The sequence below is a fragment of the Sander vitreus genome, chromosome 17 (genome assembly GCF_031162955.1).
Source record: "Sander vitreus isolate 19-12246 chromosome 17, sanVit1, whole genome shotgun sequence".
Classification (NCBI taxonomy): domain Eukaryota; kingdom Metazoa; phylum Chordata; class Actinopteri; order Perciformes; family Percidae; genus Sander; species Sander vitreus.
In genome coordinates, this window is record NC_135871.1 from 1,020,544 (window position 1) to 1,037,576 (window position 17,033).

A 17,033-nucleotide genomic window follows, 5' to 3' on the forward strand; every position below is an offset into this window, starting at 1 on the left:
GTTGGCGCGCAACTTTTCACAGGTTTTTGCAATGATGCTACAGCATCAGTGTGATGTAGGAGGACTGGCACAGCACTGTAGGCAGGTCGATCATAGGGTTTCTATAGGCTTATGATACAGATTGCTATACGTAAACGTGCTATAGTGTATTTTATCCAGGCAAGTTCAGCAACTGTACTCTGCATCACATCCTCAAGACCATCTAGGAGTATGAAGCTAGGTTTATGGTAGCCAAGGGCGAGAGCCATAAAATGACGTCACCACGGCTGTCGTTTCCAGCGCGAAGGCTCCGCAAGTTGTCGTGGCGCATAGCTGTGCACCTCTGAATTTTTGTAACTCACTTCGGATTTCCACTGGATGCGGAACGTCTGCGGACCGGCTCCGCTGCGGAACGGCTCTGTGCTCCGCCGTCCGTCAATACCCACCAGGTCCGGATTTGTTGCGGCACGGCTGCGGCCATGACTGACAGCTGTAGTCACGAGGACCCACGAGATCTCGCGAATTCACGTAGAATAGAACCACAAAACCAACAACAGTTAGTTTCCATCCAGAGGAGTAGAGGGGGAACAGCTCTGTGCTGTGTTTTCAAGGTGTAGTACAGGGAAATATGATCTGCCATGAGCATGCTGTATTTTGTTTTGAAAATTAACCGGATTTTTATTTTGTTTCTGTGCTCGACTTCCTGTCCCGCATCTGCCCTGTGCTGAATTGCTGCGGAGCTCTCCGGCGTCCGGCAAAAATAGAAGCTCTGCGTATCTGCTCCGGAGGGCTGGGACCACCGGAGCTGGGACGCAGTCGGAACGCAGCCGTTCTGCAGTCAGTGGAAATACACACACTGACTTTAATGGAAACCTAATGACTCCTACGCCGTTCCAGAGCGGATCCGCAGCGGTTACGCATCCAGTGGAAAGTTCCAGTCAGTGCGCACTGCGCTTTCAGTTCAACGCGGTCAGCTGGGAAGAGTGGCCGAGCAGGCTCGCCTCTACAAACATCTGTATGATTCTGTATGTACAGAACACAGAGAGTCAGACAGCCTTACTGTAAATATGTGGTCAGAGGGAGACACCACACTGGGAAAAGAAGAAACATTTTTGCTGGAGAGTGTGGAAAAATATGAGAGAGATCTTTGTCCAATAGCCTGCTTTCCTTTACTTCCGCTCTCTTCTTCTTCTCTACTACTTCCTGCTTATTCACAGATTATTTTGTTAGTACGCCTCCTGTTTCGGACAATACTGCAACGAACACTGCGTTGAGCATAAACGTCTCCACATGTTCGTAGCATGCGCGCTATCTACGGTGGCCCGTACATGGCCAAAGCTTAACTGCACTCTTCTGGTCTTTATATTATGGGAGCTGCCCACAATTTGGACTTGAGTGTTGTGCATTTTCAGAATTCTCCAAACAGTTATGGGATACCAAATACATGCTGCTTTTCTTATTTTTCCCTCAAATTACACCCATTTACACCAGAACCATGGACAACAGGGCATTGATTCCCAGGTGAACAAACATCTGTCTCCTCCTTCACTGCTATTCAACAAGTCCTCCCAACTAACTACAACATTGTTTTTCATCGTCTCCCATGATTGTTACAAAAATGATTTCTGACCTGCCATCACTATGGTTAAGGTTTGGATCATTTCAACTAAACCTACTTTGTTACATTTAGGAAACAATTGTAGTCTCAGTTAAGCGGAAGCCATGTCGACTGTTGGTAGGACACCCCAGTGCCAAAGTCACGTGCTTTGTTGACTCAACCACTTCGGCCGCCTCCTCAAGAGATTTTTTAACAACCTCCTCTCAATACTTTCACCTTTGCTTCTGATAGAACTGTCATAAGTCACACAGTTTAGGATGGACCTTGTCAGTTAAATGTAATTTACAATACACAAGTCATTTTAGGCATTTGAAAAAACAAGTGCTGTTTTTTTTCTGGTGAGTTTAGTCGCCTACTATTAACATGAACTATCAAACAGCACCATGAAAACTCCATGGAACCCAACTTTACACCAACATACATCTAGAACCAGTGTGAGTTCCTAGATGATTTCATAGGTAGGCTGTGCTGTTGAAGAACTGAGAAAGAGAAACTCAAGACTAAAAGACTACTGACTGTATGTCAAATCAACAGACCTTAACTCAGTCAACACATCTTTGGGAACATGAACATCAAAAGAGACACTGTGATGTACTTTTGGAGCACTAGAAAAAATGTAAATGTAAACAAATGTAAATTCTCAAATTGTGTTTGATCTTGAACAGTCAGTCATTACCATAGTTCTAGTGCTCAATGCACATTCATTGGTCAGTCTTCACCCCTCAAGTGGGCAATGAAAAACCTACCTATAGTTTTAGATCCTAAATAAGATACATTTTTTCTTCTTTAATAATTTGCTTCCTCAGGTTACCGCAACCACGATAAGAAGAAGAGCCACAAGTATGACTCCTCAAAGTCCCGGATGAGAAAGAAGGCCGGGGGAAGGGACAAGGAGGGGGGAGGTGGCCCGAGGCGAGGTGGCGGCAGGGCGTCCAGCCAGCGTCCGTCACGTTCCCACAGCGACGAGGAGGAGGACGAGGGTGTCCCGGCCAGCTACCACACGGTGTCATTACAGGTTAGTCAGGACGTAAGTACAACAGCACTCTTGACCCTTCTAGCTTCTGTTGATTTGAGTGCAGCAAGTCACATACCCCCTCTAGCTGTCTGTTCAGTGGCTGGGTAAACAGTGCTTTAGGATAAGGGGATTGTGGGAAACCATGGCTTTGTCTCTCACATGGACATTGAGTGCAGGTGTGGCTGTATATTCTGACCAATATGAAAATGTTGCATAGTGAAGCTTTCCCCACAGCAGTCATGTGGAACAAAGGCAGCATTGTCAGGGGGCGTGTCTGTTCTGAGCGGTCAGTTTGCTTGCCCCCCAGAAGTGCAGCTTGCAGCGTTTTTCAGAACTGCTCATTCAGTCGACTTCGACACAGCACTCCATTGAGTCCTCAGCAATACACCTGCCAAGTGTGAAGTCGATTGGATGAACATTTCTTGAGATATGCTAGGGACATATGATAAGGACAGTTGTACATGCATGCATACACAGACAGACAGAGCTACCTAGCTTATTAGTTAGATGATGCTGCTACAGCGCTACCTATTGGCCAAATGGCACCGTATTAGTCATGGCCACTCAGACATCATATCTACACGTCCACCAAATGTGGTTGCAATTGAGCAAACTTTGAGACCACGGCCAGCCATAGCACAACTGTATGGAATATTAAAAACCTTTTCTGGCTTGGTCCAGAGATGTTCTGTGTCACATGTGGTAATGATTGCTTAACATTTGAATGATGAGTAGCAAAAAAACTGATTTGGACACAATTCAAAATAGAGGGAAATCAGTCTAGATGCAAATAGGTGGTGGCTTACATGGATAGATACGTCTGGACCCACAGAATCCAGGAAAACAGGTTTGTTCCTGAGACTTAAGGTTCATAAGTTACAGGCCTAAATGAAAAGTTCATTATCATAGCACCACCATGTGGCTAAATTGATCCAAATTTAACACTGCCCACCCGATGAACAGTTCTCGAGTTATTCAAATGACACACACACACACACACACACACACACAGATTCCTCTCTTTATAGTTATAGATTAGTTATAAGTGTATTTTTATTCTGTTGCCGCTATTATCCAGAGTTTCCAACTGTTTAAACAAAAAATCTTAAGTTATTAGTGACTCACCTGAAGGGCTGCATATTAATGAGCCTCAGTCTTTAATAGAAATTGTAATGACATTAAAGAGTGATCCGGAATTCAGCATCTTTTTACAATTTGATCCATATAGTTTGCAAACTTCATTGATTGAGAGTTAATACCTTAAAGAAATCAAAAGTTACAGCTCTATAATTGAATGTCTATCATATACAGCATAATGCCTGTTACCTGATTGGATCTAATATGACTTCAGTAATTGTCTCCATCTTGACCCAGTATTCACTTGGCTTCACTTGACTGTGCCATCCTCCCACATTTTAGATTTCTACTCTAGATAGTGAAGCCATACAGTGTGTGATTGTTAACAACGCGTGTGTGCGTGCGTGCGTGTGTGTCTCCAGCTGTTAGACCTGATGCACACTCTGCACACGCGGGCTGCCAGCATCTACAGCTCCTGGGCAGAGGAGCAGCGCCACCGGGAGGCTGCAGGGAGGAAGATCGAGGCCGACTCCCAGACTCTGTGGACCAGCTGCTGGTGCCCACTGCTGCAAGGTAGGTCCAAATATCACAATATACACCAGATAGACCAGCTCAGGCAGCCCACTAGAAAGGTTCTTGTAAATAGTACCTTAATGAAGCTTTTAACCTTTGTGTTGTCTTCCCATCGTCTATGAACTTGTTGTCCTCCCGGGTCAAAATTGAAAATCAACACTTTCAAATGCTTTTGACGCTTTAAAAAAAGTTTTTCTCACTTAAATGCAACACTAACACCAACTTGTTACCATGAGTTTTCCACCTTTTCTTGGAATGTATGGTCAACAAACCCCCTTTTATATGAAATTCTACCTAATTTCTGAGTTAAAAAAAAAATCAGAAATGATGAATTGTTTTGACTAGTAGTTAAGATCAGAGGATGTCAAAGTTTAGTCAGGATATTGTTTTGAAACCATTAAAAACATTTTGAAATGAAAGAAAGATATGTTGTCATTCAAAAATAAACGTGTTAGTGCTCTCGCGTTGACAAGCTACGTAGTTTGTCTTTTAAAACGTTTTCTGCTTTATGATGAATTATGCACAAGTTAAAGGAGCTTATGGAGAAACATTTCACTGGAATTGCACCTCGTATGATTTCATGTGACAAAATGAATTGATTGATGATTAATTGATAGTTTCTTACTTACCTTAACATTTCTTTGGCATTTCTCAACATCAATGTGTTGTTACTTTAGAAGCTGTATACCAGACTTTATATATCATTATTTATTTAGAATTGGCATTTATGAAACCTCGGGGGATCATGTTGATGATAAAATAAAATGTTAATGTACTTGATGTTGCTCTTGCCAGTAACACCCCAATGTGTCTATGTGCTAATAAAATATGCTTGGAGCTTGAATATCCATATCTCTGATAAGATAAGAAAGATGTTATTGTCCAGAAGGAACTGTATCGGCTGTTTATTAAATTCAACACAATATACATTAGGGATCGACCGATATAGATTTTTTTTTAGTGCCGATACCGATTTTTTTTCCCCATCAGCCTTAGCTGATGACCGATACGGTCTGCCGATTTTCTTGAGCCGATATTTGGAGCCGATACTGCTTTTGCTTCCCTCAATTTACATCATAAACATGTAAACCCTGCCACGCTGGATTTGTTTTGGGAATCTGCTCTGCTATTTCTTTAAAAATAATAAACAAAAACACAGATCAGTGTCACTTCTGCAATCATCTTACATTCATATCACCCAAATTATATGTGCAATGTGCATCATATGGATGGGTGCACTGCATATGGTTAACTGTGCAAGGGTGAAAGGCTTTCATCAACATCTACAACACAGCCTTGATGATGCATTGCTTGCTGACATATTATAAGACAGATATAATCAGCTCATTACAACATGTCCTTTGTCAACACATTTAAATAATTTAAGAAAACAATAAACCTGAAAAGTAACCATTGAAATAAAGTGCTTGATTTGTAATTTGTAATTTTAGTGGGGGAGGGGCAGTGCATGGTCTGCACGTGAACTGCAGCGTCTCCAGCAACACAGAGCTGCCTGTGGATCCTGTCTATAAATAATGCCGGGAAAAAACTATCGGCGAACGCAGCAGCCGCATATCGGCCCGATATATCGGCCGGCCTATAAAATCGCTCTATCACTAATATACATTCATACATACAATACACAGACTGTTATCACTCCGCATGGACATACTAATGTTGCATGCATCAACTGCCACTAGCCAACAAAATTGCAGACTGCCCATTGTACAACACATAGTAGTCATCATAATAGTGTACATGATATGTGCAGTAAGGGTAAGCAGCCTCAACATAAAGTCATGATAAAAAAGTAAAAAATGTAACTGTGTGTGTGTGTTTAAGATAAAAACAGCAGTGTCAGGACTTATTGTTAGGCTCTGGCTGTCTTGCCGTTCAGGGCTTTGATGGACAGGGGGACAAAGAAGTTCTTAAAGTGATTTTGAAGAGACCGAGAGAGATTGATAAAAGGTGGAGAATAACATGCTTATTTGGCAGGTTGAGTTCATCCCAGGTTGAATAACTGCTGTAGCTGTAGGTCAGTTTGAACTCCACTATGGCTCATGTGTGTTATATGGTTGCCCACCTCAGGCATTGCTTGGCTGTGCTGTGATGCCAGGCGACAGGTTCGTATGCAGGCCCTCACCTACCTCCAGAGGGCACTGCTGGTCCATGATCTGCAGACACTCGATGCAACTGAGTGGGAGTCCTGCTTCAATAAGGTAAGAAAGAAGCTACATTAAATCCTCTTATCTGCTTATTATATTATACAGACCTGACATTGGCTATTATAAACCAACTCATTTAATCTTCTGCAGTCCCTTCTGCAGTCCCAGTTCATTTGCACTCCTGATTTTGTGTGTGTGTCTGTGTGTGTTTGTGTGTGCATGCGTGCGTGCAGGTGCTTTTCCCCCTGCTGACTAAGCTGCTTGACAACATCAGCCCAGCAGATGTGGGCGGTATGGAGGAGACCAGGATGAGAGCCTGCACACTCCTCTCAAAGGTTCAAAGCAACACACACTGCAGCACACCCTAACAACAAGCAGCACATGCTTTCACATGAGCAGATGATTTGGATGTCTGTCTCTAGCCTCGTGGAAAGAATACAATTTGATCGAATTTCATGAATATCGACACAAAGTTTGTATGTTTGATCTCATCGGATTTTCTCTTAATCGGTAAACGGCTTATGCGATAAACACTGATGGATACGTTATTGGCTGAATAAATAATGAATTGCGATTACGTTTTAGGTCATTTTATGGTTGCACCTGGCCATAAAACGAAGAAGAAGTTTTAGATTAGGTATTCTGCTTTCTTTGCAGACATGGCGGGTGTCAACAAAGACAGATATAACTGGACGGAAGAGGAGACGAGAGACTTTTTACATTTAATTTAAGAGCAAATTATAACGGCTATTTTAAATTGCAAAAATCTAAAATAACAAAACAAAACTCAGCATCGAGGGCCTTTCAGACTGTAAGCCACAGCAGCACTGCTGCACTCTAAATCTGATGAACATTTACAATAAGCAGTTTGGCCAATATCTTTTAACAATAATACAAATAGTATTATGAATATTAATTATATACAATATAATATAACTAAGTCTAATAGTATACCAAGACATTTTTCAAGTCAGTCCTTGTACTGCAATATGCCCCATTGAAATCTTATATCTTAGCAATAAAGATGGAAAACAAAACTTTATCGTAGCCAATTGGAACAATGACCAAAACGTTAAACCCGGACCACAGAAAGGGCTCATTTGCTTTACTGTGTTGTATGATGTTGCGTATGTAGCTATTGAACACCCAACAAGACTAGGTGGAAACCTAGACCATGTATGGTCAATGATAGTAAGTGGTGGTGTCTAAATGCTGTTCATACAGCTCCCATTCCGTAGTAATCGTTTCAGCCTCTTGTCCATTCTTTCCGCGAGCTACTCAAGAAAACACACTTATAATCTATTATAAACAATATAGAAGACATTTTTTAAATGACGTAAATGATCTGATTCTGATTAATGATCTGCTATTTGAAATGCCAACCATTTTCATTTCCCGCTCCCTCTCATGGAGCTTCAGTTCCCCTGATTTTTAAATAAAGAAACATCAAGCTGGCTTTATTTATCTAGAAATAGCCTTGTCTCACTGCTGTTTAGGGATTGTTTTTTTACGAAGTAAGTAGGCCTACTAGTTCCAGACATTCAGTTGTGTCTGAAGAGAGAGCGGCCAAGATGAACACACACACACACACACACACACACACACACACACACACACACACACACACACACACACACACACACACACACACACTCCTCCTAGTCTAGCGGCCCCTTTGGACTAAAGTGGTAGTGTTTTTACCACACCTGCTGTCATGAAGCTCTTTTCTTTACGGTGCTGTATAACCCACTGGAGATGACGGAGTTAGTGTTACGGGGGGATCATGTAGTCGTGATGAATGTTTTGCTCAGACAGAAAATCATTCATTTACAATAAGAGAATATGTTACAGATGCATCGTTGCATTTCAAGTGTTGCTACGGTAACTTAGCCTACTTTGGATGTCTCATGAGCTAAACAGCTATCACTGTCACTGTGTTACGAGCCAAAGCATTAAGAGATTGTTGAAGCAACCAACATAATAATAAATCAGATTAATATAGCTCATTTCATTAAACCCAATGGCGGTTTACACAAGTATGTATAATATATATAGTATATTATACTATATATATATATATATATATATATATATATATATATATATATATATATATATATATATATATAGTAATATAGTATAATAGTAGGCCAACACAAACATGGACTGAATATAAATAAAAACCAGGCGCTAAATGAAAGAGGGATGTCATTTAATGTCAGCTACTGACTACAACCACATCTAACTCTAAAGTTATTTTATGAAGTTATTGAATGAATGAGGGCCAATTCGGGACGTTTTTTAATCATTTACAATCCCGTAATTGTCTCCATCTGGTGAAAGCCTGACCCTCTTTCTCTTTCCCTTTTAGCTTTCAGTTGTTCTTGGTCTAATTTCCTTCTTTCCTGTGATGGTCCTGCCCCAGTATCAGCCATAACTATAACAAATCACTTCTAAAACAACATTAAAATACAATTATGCCTATATAAAGAAATCTCCTGCTACCTTTTACCTGGCTGGATACTCAAAATCTGTGACCCGTCAGAATGTGTGACTGTAGATCTGTTCTACCAGCAGCTGTGGCTGATGTGTGATTGTTTCCACTCAGGTTTTCCTGCAGCACCTCTCTCCTCTGCTGTCCCTGCCAACCTTTGCTGCCCTTTGGCTCACCATTCTGGATTTCATGGACAAGTACATGCACGCAGGATCCAGTGACTTACTGGTGAGGATAGGGTTAATACTAACATGCAGTATTGGGATGGGATTACAGCTAATCTATATATATTAGATAACTATCTCATTACCTAACACATTACAATATTGCACTATTATGCTACTTGCACACTGGTTACTTCATATTTAATATTATACATATTTTATTTTGTTATATATACTATGTATGTAGGCTGTACATTTTATTCTACACTTGCATATACATGTACATTCTTTTCATTCTAAGTATTTTGTTCAGTAGGTTTTATTTTGATCTTTTGTTATCTTATTCTATGTCTGTAACTTGCTGCTGTAACACAGTCATTTCCCAGTTTGGGATTAATACAGTCTACCTACCAACCAACTAGGGGTGGTACGGTTCACAAAACCCACAGGTCGGTTCATATCACGGTTTTAGGGTCACGGTTTTCGGTTCTGTACGGTTCTTGTTATTTTTTCTTTTAATCTTTAATCTTTTTTTCGTCTGCTATTTCTCCACAAAATTCATTTCTGAGAGAGTTTTATGCGAGAAATTAACGGTGTACAGTCTGAATATGGTCAGTTTTACAAACATGGATGGCCAGTTGCACATTTGCTCCGATATGTTGTCGGACTTGGAAGCTCCAGTCTTAGGTGACAGCCAGCTGGCGGGGGCCGGGATCGCTTGCTTACTGGTCGGCCAGTAATACTCACAGCCCCCCCACCGTCAGCTGGAAGTGGTTTCAGACCCCCCCACCAGCCGTTGGGCCACGCCTCCTCATTTAAATTGACACCTGTCACTTCTAAATGAAAAGCTTAATGTTAAATCAAAATGTAAAAGGTGAATCTTAAAATGTCAAATGTAAAACATAACATTCAAAAGGAAAATTATAAAAGGGAAAGGCTAAAGTAAAAAAAATTCTTTTTTTCTATTTGAGATTTTAATTGAAGTATTTCCATTTAAGCTTTTACATTTCACATTTAATTATGGCATGATTTTTCCTAGTAGCGTAGTAAAATAATACTATTTTTAATTTGATCTCGCTTCGTTTTCTCTTTGGACTTTCAATTTGAATTATGAATAAATATATCCTCCATAGACCTGCAGCACTCCACACTCCACCTGAGGAGCGGTCGGCTCGGCGCCTCTCAAAATCTGACGAAAATCTTTTAAACTGACCTTTGTCGATCAAAAAAACGGACAGATTCAGCAACTGTATGGCCTATTTCTCGCTTAAAATGTTTTCAGAAACACTTTTCGGTGAACTATTTTCATAAAATACGAGATCGTATTCAGAACGAGACGCCATTAGTCTGTTTTGAAAGTCGGAGCAGCAAGAACCACGTGACGCCTTCGTCCAATCAGCTGCCACGTGTTGCGTTCGTCACGCTCACCCCCCTCGTCGTTTCCAGTAAGTGTTTTAACATAAGTGTATAAAGTGGGCACTACGGCAGGAAGTGGTTAGTGACCATTAACAGTGGACTGACGAACCGTGAGACGCAAACACGCTCCGAACAGAGACAAGCAAATCGAGCGGTCAGATGTTTTTTCATGAACCGTACCCCCCCACTACCTACCCACCTACCTAAATAGTTACCTTGGTATGGTTGTATTTCAGTTAGCCTAATAGCTGGTTTGATTTGCATTGAGAGATGATTTTATGGAAAGTACCCCATGCCAGTCTCTAGGTATGGTGAAGGGTATGTGATGATGGGGGGGTATGGTGAAGGGTATGTGATGATGGGGGGGGTATGGTGAAGGGTATGTGATGATGTGGGGGCCAAGGGATCTTTATCAGGATCATAGTATCCTGGATCCATGAAATAACTGACCTTTCAAAATAAAAGTCTGCCTGCCTCTATGGGAATCTAACATAGAGGTGTACTGACTGATGCCCCCTGTATTTTAAGGAAGAACATTTATTTATTGACGATACATTATTCATTCACAAAGATAATTGGTGTCCTTAAAGGTTGGATTTTTCTAATTTTTTTAATTAAGGCATTAAGATCAATTTGCAAAAGATGATTTTTTTTATTCCTCTTTTTAGTCAACTTTACTCTCTCTCTCTCTCTCTCTATCTCTCTATATCTCTCTCTCTATCTCTCGCTCTCTCTATATCTCTCTCTATCTCTCTCTCTATCTCTCTATCTTTCTATCTCTCTATATCTTTCTCTCTCTCTCTCTCTATCTCTCTCTATCTCTCTCTTTCTCTCTCTGTATCGCTATCTCTCCATCTCTCTCTCTGTCTTTCTATCTCTCTATCTTTCTATCTCTCTCTCTCTATCTTTCTATCTCTCTATATCTCTCTATCTCTCTCTCTATCTCTATCGCTATCTCTCTCTCTCTCTCTCTCTATCTCTCTCTCTCTCTCTCTCTCTCTCTCTCTGATGTGCAAAAATGTTGAGGGGTGTGCCAAAGTCAGAATATATAGAGTATGCAGAGGACAGGTGTATACTGTAGTCAGGATATATAGAGTGTGCAGAGGACAGATGTATACTGTAGTCAGGATATATAGAGTGTGCAGAGGACAGGTGTATACTGTAGTCAGGATATATAGAGTGTGCAGAGGACAGGTGTATACTGTAGTCAGGATATATAGAGTATGCAGAGGACAGGTGTATACTGTAGTCAGGATATATAGAGTATGCAGAGGACAGGTGTATACTGTAGTCAGGATATATAGAGTGTGCAGAGGACAGGTGTATACTGTAGTCAGGATGTAGGATAGATTCAGGTATGGCAGAAAGAAGTATATATAAGTATTGCAGCAGCAGTTCATGGGAATACTTCCATGTTCCAGTGTTTTGTCTTTTGTGGTATCAGCCTTAAACACTCATCGTTAACGATGATATAGTCTGTCATCAGTGTAGACACATTCTTCTCTAACTTCTGTGTGTTCATTCACTTTTTGTTGGAATACACAGTCATTCACCTATCATTATATCTGATCAAACATCGGTGAATGAGCACAAACACAAGTATCTCAGAGACTGAAAGAGTTTTAAAGTATAGAGAAACCCCTTGGCTGAAAGGGTTTTGGCAGCCTGTGAATTATTTTTTATATGTCATTATATTATAATTATATATACCGGTTATATACATACATAAATATATATTACCTGCATTTGTTTGTGTAGTTGGAGGCAATCCCCGAGTCTCTGAAGAACATGCTGCTGGTGATGGACACAGCAGGGATCTTCCACAGCGCTGACTCCAGGACAGGATACTCTGACCTGTGGGAAATCACCTGGGAACGAATCGTCTGCTTCCTGCCTCACCTGAGGGAGGAGCTCTTCAAACAGACTGTCATACCAGGTACACAGCCGGGAGCTTTCAGCTTTCACACCTCTGTATGTTCCAGACAACACCATGTTGGTCTGAACAGCTTTGATGTAATGTTTCTCCTGAATCATCTTCGCTTTTAGATCCAGTACCCAGTCCTGCAGCAGAACCTGTGCAGCCTCCACCCTCAGCAGGCCAGCCCTCATCCCCTCAGGTGTCTCCACCACCTGTCCAGCTGCCCTTCCCAGTCCCAGCCCCCCCTGCAGAGACACAGACCCCCAGCAGGCCAGCTTCCCCCCAGGAGCCCCAACCAGCCAGTGCCAACGGTAACACTGCAGGCTTCCTGCTACACATCCAGAGAAATGTTAATTACAGTTGGCTTCAGGGTTAATCAAGGCTAAAATAATAAACAAAAGTTCCGTCTAATTCATAATTTAACAAAGGAACAAACCAAAATACATTTACTACACCGAACTCCCTAAACAAAAGAAAACAGGAGAAAACACAGTTTAACAAAAATGGTGATTCACCCTACTGCTTTGTGCTATTTCTAGAACGTTTGTTAGCAGTAACGTTAACAGCAGAGCTAAGTTAACAGCCAAAAGTGGAGACACACCGACCCGACCACCCAAAGACTACAGCCAACGGCCACCTAGCATGTACGTTCTGCGCCTGCGTGAGAGGAAATAACTCCAATCTCTATCTGTCATTTCAGAAGGGAAGCCACATATATGAAGCGTTGCTATGATACATGCAGAGATGACTCTGTAAGCCAGTGGAGAGGTTCACAGTGAGCTTAAATGGGTGGTTGAAGAAGTCAACGCTCATATTTTAAGAACTGCAATCACACACTTCCTTACACTGCATATTACAATACAGAACACTAACAAATCTCACGGTCTTCCTCAGCAGTAAATACTGTCTCATATCCATGACATAAGACGGGGACCTGAGGCTGTATTTATTCATCTTCTTAAAACAGCACTTAAAGACAGGGTTGGTCGCTGTGTTACAACAACAAATGAGACCAGCATGCAACTTATATTGCAGCCAATCAGCTTTCGTGTTATTGGCTCGAGTCTCTTACAGATTGTACCACAGATATTAAACAGATGTTATTCTTCAGTTATGGGGAATGCAGGTTCAGCGATACTTGGCTTGAGAAAACAGAATTTAGGGCTCAGTTGATGTTGTGACAAAGGTCTTAAATTTCATTCATAATGGTCTTAAAAAGGTCTGAAAAAGTCTTCAATTTGACTTGAAGAACCCTGCAGAAACTCTGATAATATCGTTAATCACAATGAATGATATAGAACCATGTCTCTAACTGTGGAATACCTGACTGTATTAAAACGTCTCTTCTCTGTCTTGTAGGATCAGACCGCTCGTCTCCAGTCCCCCCCTTGATCCCCCCCCTGCCCGTGCCGCTAACGACATCCCCCACCCAGGCTCCCTCCCCCCTGAGCCAGTCCCCCCTCATCCTGCAGCCCCTGGCCTCCCCCCTGCAGGTGGGGGTCCCGCCCATGTCCCTGCCGATCATCCTGAACCCCGCCCTGATCGAGGCCACGTCCCCGGTGCCGCTGCTGTCCAGTCCCAGAGCTACGAGCCCTTCTGACCAGGTCAAGTAAGGGAACTGGAGGCCCCCCCACCTGTCATCCTTCAGACCACCGTAACAACTGGACCCAACAGACTTCTACTACAACTCCAACAGCACATCACCAGGTTTTTAAATGATGTCATATTGTATGTAGAAGAAGACAAAATAGATGGGACACCGTAATTATACCACATTTTATTTATAGGAGAAATCCCCCCCCACCCCAAACATCTGACATTGTTGAAAAAACCAATTGCTGGTGCACATTATATCTTTGTGCCAGTTTTGTGTTTGGTATATTCTTCTTCCTGTGGATGGATGACTAAATGGAGACAACAGGACATCGTGTCCAGATTGTTGGGAACAGAAAATGCAGGATGATAGTCATAAAAGGACAAATCTGATTTATTCTTTTAATATTTAAGCCCTTGTTGTAATTGACATTTTTAGCGAACCCACTCAAACTGTAGATTGCAACCAGGGCTGTAGCTGCCAGAGAAGACAGGGAGACTGGGGGAGGAACTGGTGTTGTTCTACACATGGGGAGCATTTTATTGGCTGATCCCAGAATTTTTAAATTCAATGCATTATATGTGTTTTAGACCAATGCAATAAAATACAAATTCCGATTCCGTATTTCCCCACCACCGTTTTATTCCTGGGAGTGTTAGGCAGGTGTTAATTGTCTTAAAATCTTCTAAAAGACCCAAAGCCAACAATGTGTTCGTCCATGTGTCAATACTTAGACTTCTGTACCCCGTCTGGGGCTCTCAGCTCCAGGCCCCTTGGTTCCTCCTGAAGATGGAAACCTTTAAAAACACCTCAAAAAAGTATAGTTTCATTTTTTTATTTGAAATGGCTCAATTGTTTCCCACAACAGCTGGTCACTGTTGTTTTTAACAGGAAATAGAGCATTTGTGGGGACTATTTTCAGCGGCGGATTAATCCACATTTGGTGCTCTAGTGCGTATTTGTGGGCTTGAGTCAAAATAAAATCCAGTGTGTGTTCATGGTGCTGAAGGCACAGTCACCCAGTGTGTTTTAATGGATCTCTATGGCACAAAGGAAGAAGATATACCACCAGCTTTGGGGAACATGGTCGCATGACTTTAGTATTTCTGTTTAATATCCCCCCGCCCCCCCCTTCCATAGATTTGAACTTGATACGACCAGGCTGACCTCATGGCTTCGCTCACACACCTGTGCTTTATGCTAATCTAGAGATGATTTTTGAGGCAGGGACAGTAAAGATCCACACAAGAAAGTTATTTCGTTTCAATTCTGCATGAGCTCTTTGCCCCCGACAACAAACGACAAGCTTTGATTTTGGGCACCTTATGAATTCCTCTTCCACTGGATCCAGAGGCACTGTGTGCACATGAAGCCTTCTGAGATGACATTCCAACATGTAGATACTGGAGTGTGCAGTGAGCTCAGCCCACTGTACGGAGGACAGTTAGAGATCCAAATAGTGACTTTTATGGTTTATGATAAGTCTAACGAATCAGAGTTGAGTATTGATGTCATTTGATCATGTTTGTGTAGCTTGCTGCAACAGATTCATCTCCCGGGCCGGAGCAGCTGGCTAACTCCTCATATCACACGCACATCTGTTAAATGAGATCATTACTGAATACCTACCGCTGAATTTATAGCACTAGAATACTTTGAAAAACATCCATCTGTTTGTTTTTTTCTGCAGCTTATTTTAAGTTGTATAATAAAAATAAATAGAAGAACTGATTTCAATTCAATAACTGTATTCATCCTCAGTGGAGCCATTAGAAGGTATACATAGCAGAGCAGCCCAGAGGACTACATCTTTGTTGACGTTTTGCTCGGGTGCGTTTGGCGTGTAGTTCAGTGATCTCGCTCCACTTCCTGTTTGTCTGTGGCGTTAACGCAAAACGGACCACACGACTGTGATTTTAATTTGAATTCAAAACGTATACTCTTCAATCCATCTGCTGAGATCTGTGTTGTATGTAATATCATTTGGTAACCGTGGTAACATATATGCACCAGCATGTGGGATTTTCCCTGATACATGATACAATAAGTGAAGAACAAACAACACAGTAACTCTTTTTCTCTCCCGGTGGTATCTGTTGGTCACTACTTCTGACTACTACTTGTGATTTAGACCACATACATATAGATAAATAGTTTTCAAAGTACAGTATTGTTGTGCTATAAATTCTGCGGTATTAAACGTTTCTACAGTATGTATTCAGTTGTGGTTACATTTCACAATGAGGCGTTGAGCTGCTACAGTTTGCTTCCATAGAACGTGTTGAGGTTCTTGCATGCTGATTGTGCCTTGTGTACAACGACGTGGACCCTGACAAACTGATGGAGACTAATTCACCATGTTAATGCCAAATATGTGACGTGGACAGCTTGACATCCACTCAGTGTGGCCCTGGGATTCTCTCAGTGATGTTAAATGTTATTTATTGAGTTGGGAAAGAAGAGATGAACTTTTCCATTGCAGTACAGTTGGCAGTCAGGTAACACTACAGCCTTATAGAGCCACCAACATGAGACATTTTGTAAGCTGTGTTCATTTGTTGTAGGGGACTCTTATCAGCAGCTGAGTCTTGCTTGAAAAGGAAATTACATGAATATGTGTATATATAAATAAAAGGTAATGTACTTTTTACTATGTAATAAATATAATGTAAAGAAAGTGCTCATTCTGATGTTTGTGTTTTTTACTCTGAAATACCGACCGTATTCAGATCTTATCTTACCACAAGGAGTCCTCCTAAATGACACTAAGAGTTTGATCGTAAAAACTTTCTGAGAGCAACTTTAACTGAGGAACTGAGTTTAGATCAAGAAGATCATAAGGTACATCTCACTTCCCTTAAATTGCCTCCTTGACTCCTCCACTTACCTCCCTTCCTCCCTTCTTAGTCCGTCCCACCGATGAGGTACGGGAGAGACGCAGAGAGGAAATCATGGGAAGAGAGAGACAACGAGCTGATGTGTTTTAGAGAGATGAGACGTCCTTTCCTCTGAAGCATCAC

The 17,033-nt window shown here is 41.6% G+C and overlaps 1 protein-coding gene across 3 annotated transcripts in view; it reads left to right on the top strand.

The window, feature by feature from the left end:
• The window catches only part of gbf1 (golgi brefeldin A resistant guanine nucleotide exchange factor 1), a 119,887-nt gene extending 103,190 nt beyond the window's left edge, over nt 1-16,697 (top strand). For 2 of the 3 annotated variants that reach the window (XM_078273890.1, XM_078273891.1), the window contains exons 33-40: nt 2,404-2,624; nt 4,112-4,262; nt 6,351-6,481; nt 6,661-6,762; nt 9,036-9,149; nt 12,260-12,437; nt 12,548-12,730; nt 13,779-16,697. In XM_078273890.1, coding sequence (XP_078130016.1) covers nt 2,404-2,624; nt 4,112-4,262; nt 6,351-6,481; nt 6,661-6,762; nt 9,036-9,149; nt 12,260-12,437; nt 12,548-12,730; nt 13,779-14,032 — 1,334 coding nt within the window. In that variant the 3' untranslated portion in view covers nt 14,033-16,697. The remainder of the gene's footprint in view (nt 1-2,403; nt 2,625-4,111; nt 4,263-6,350; nt 6,482-6,660; nt 6,763-9,035; nt 9,150-12,259; nt 12,438-12,547; nt 12,731-13,778) is intronic. The other variant, XM_078273892.1, reaches the window with a different exon arrangement.
• Nucleotides 16,698-17,033: the final 336 nt, after the last annotated feature.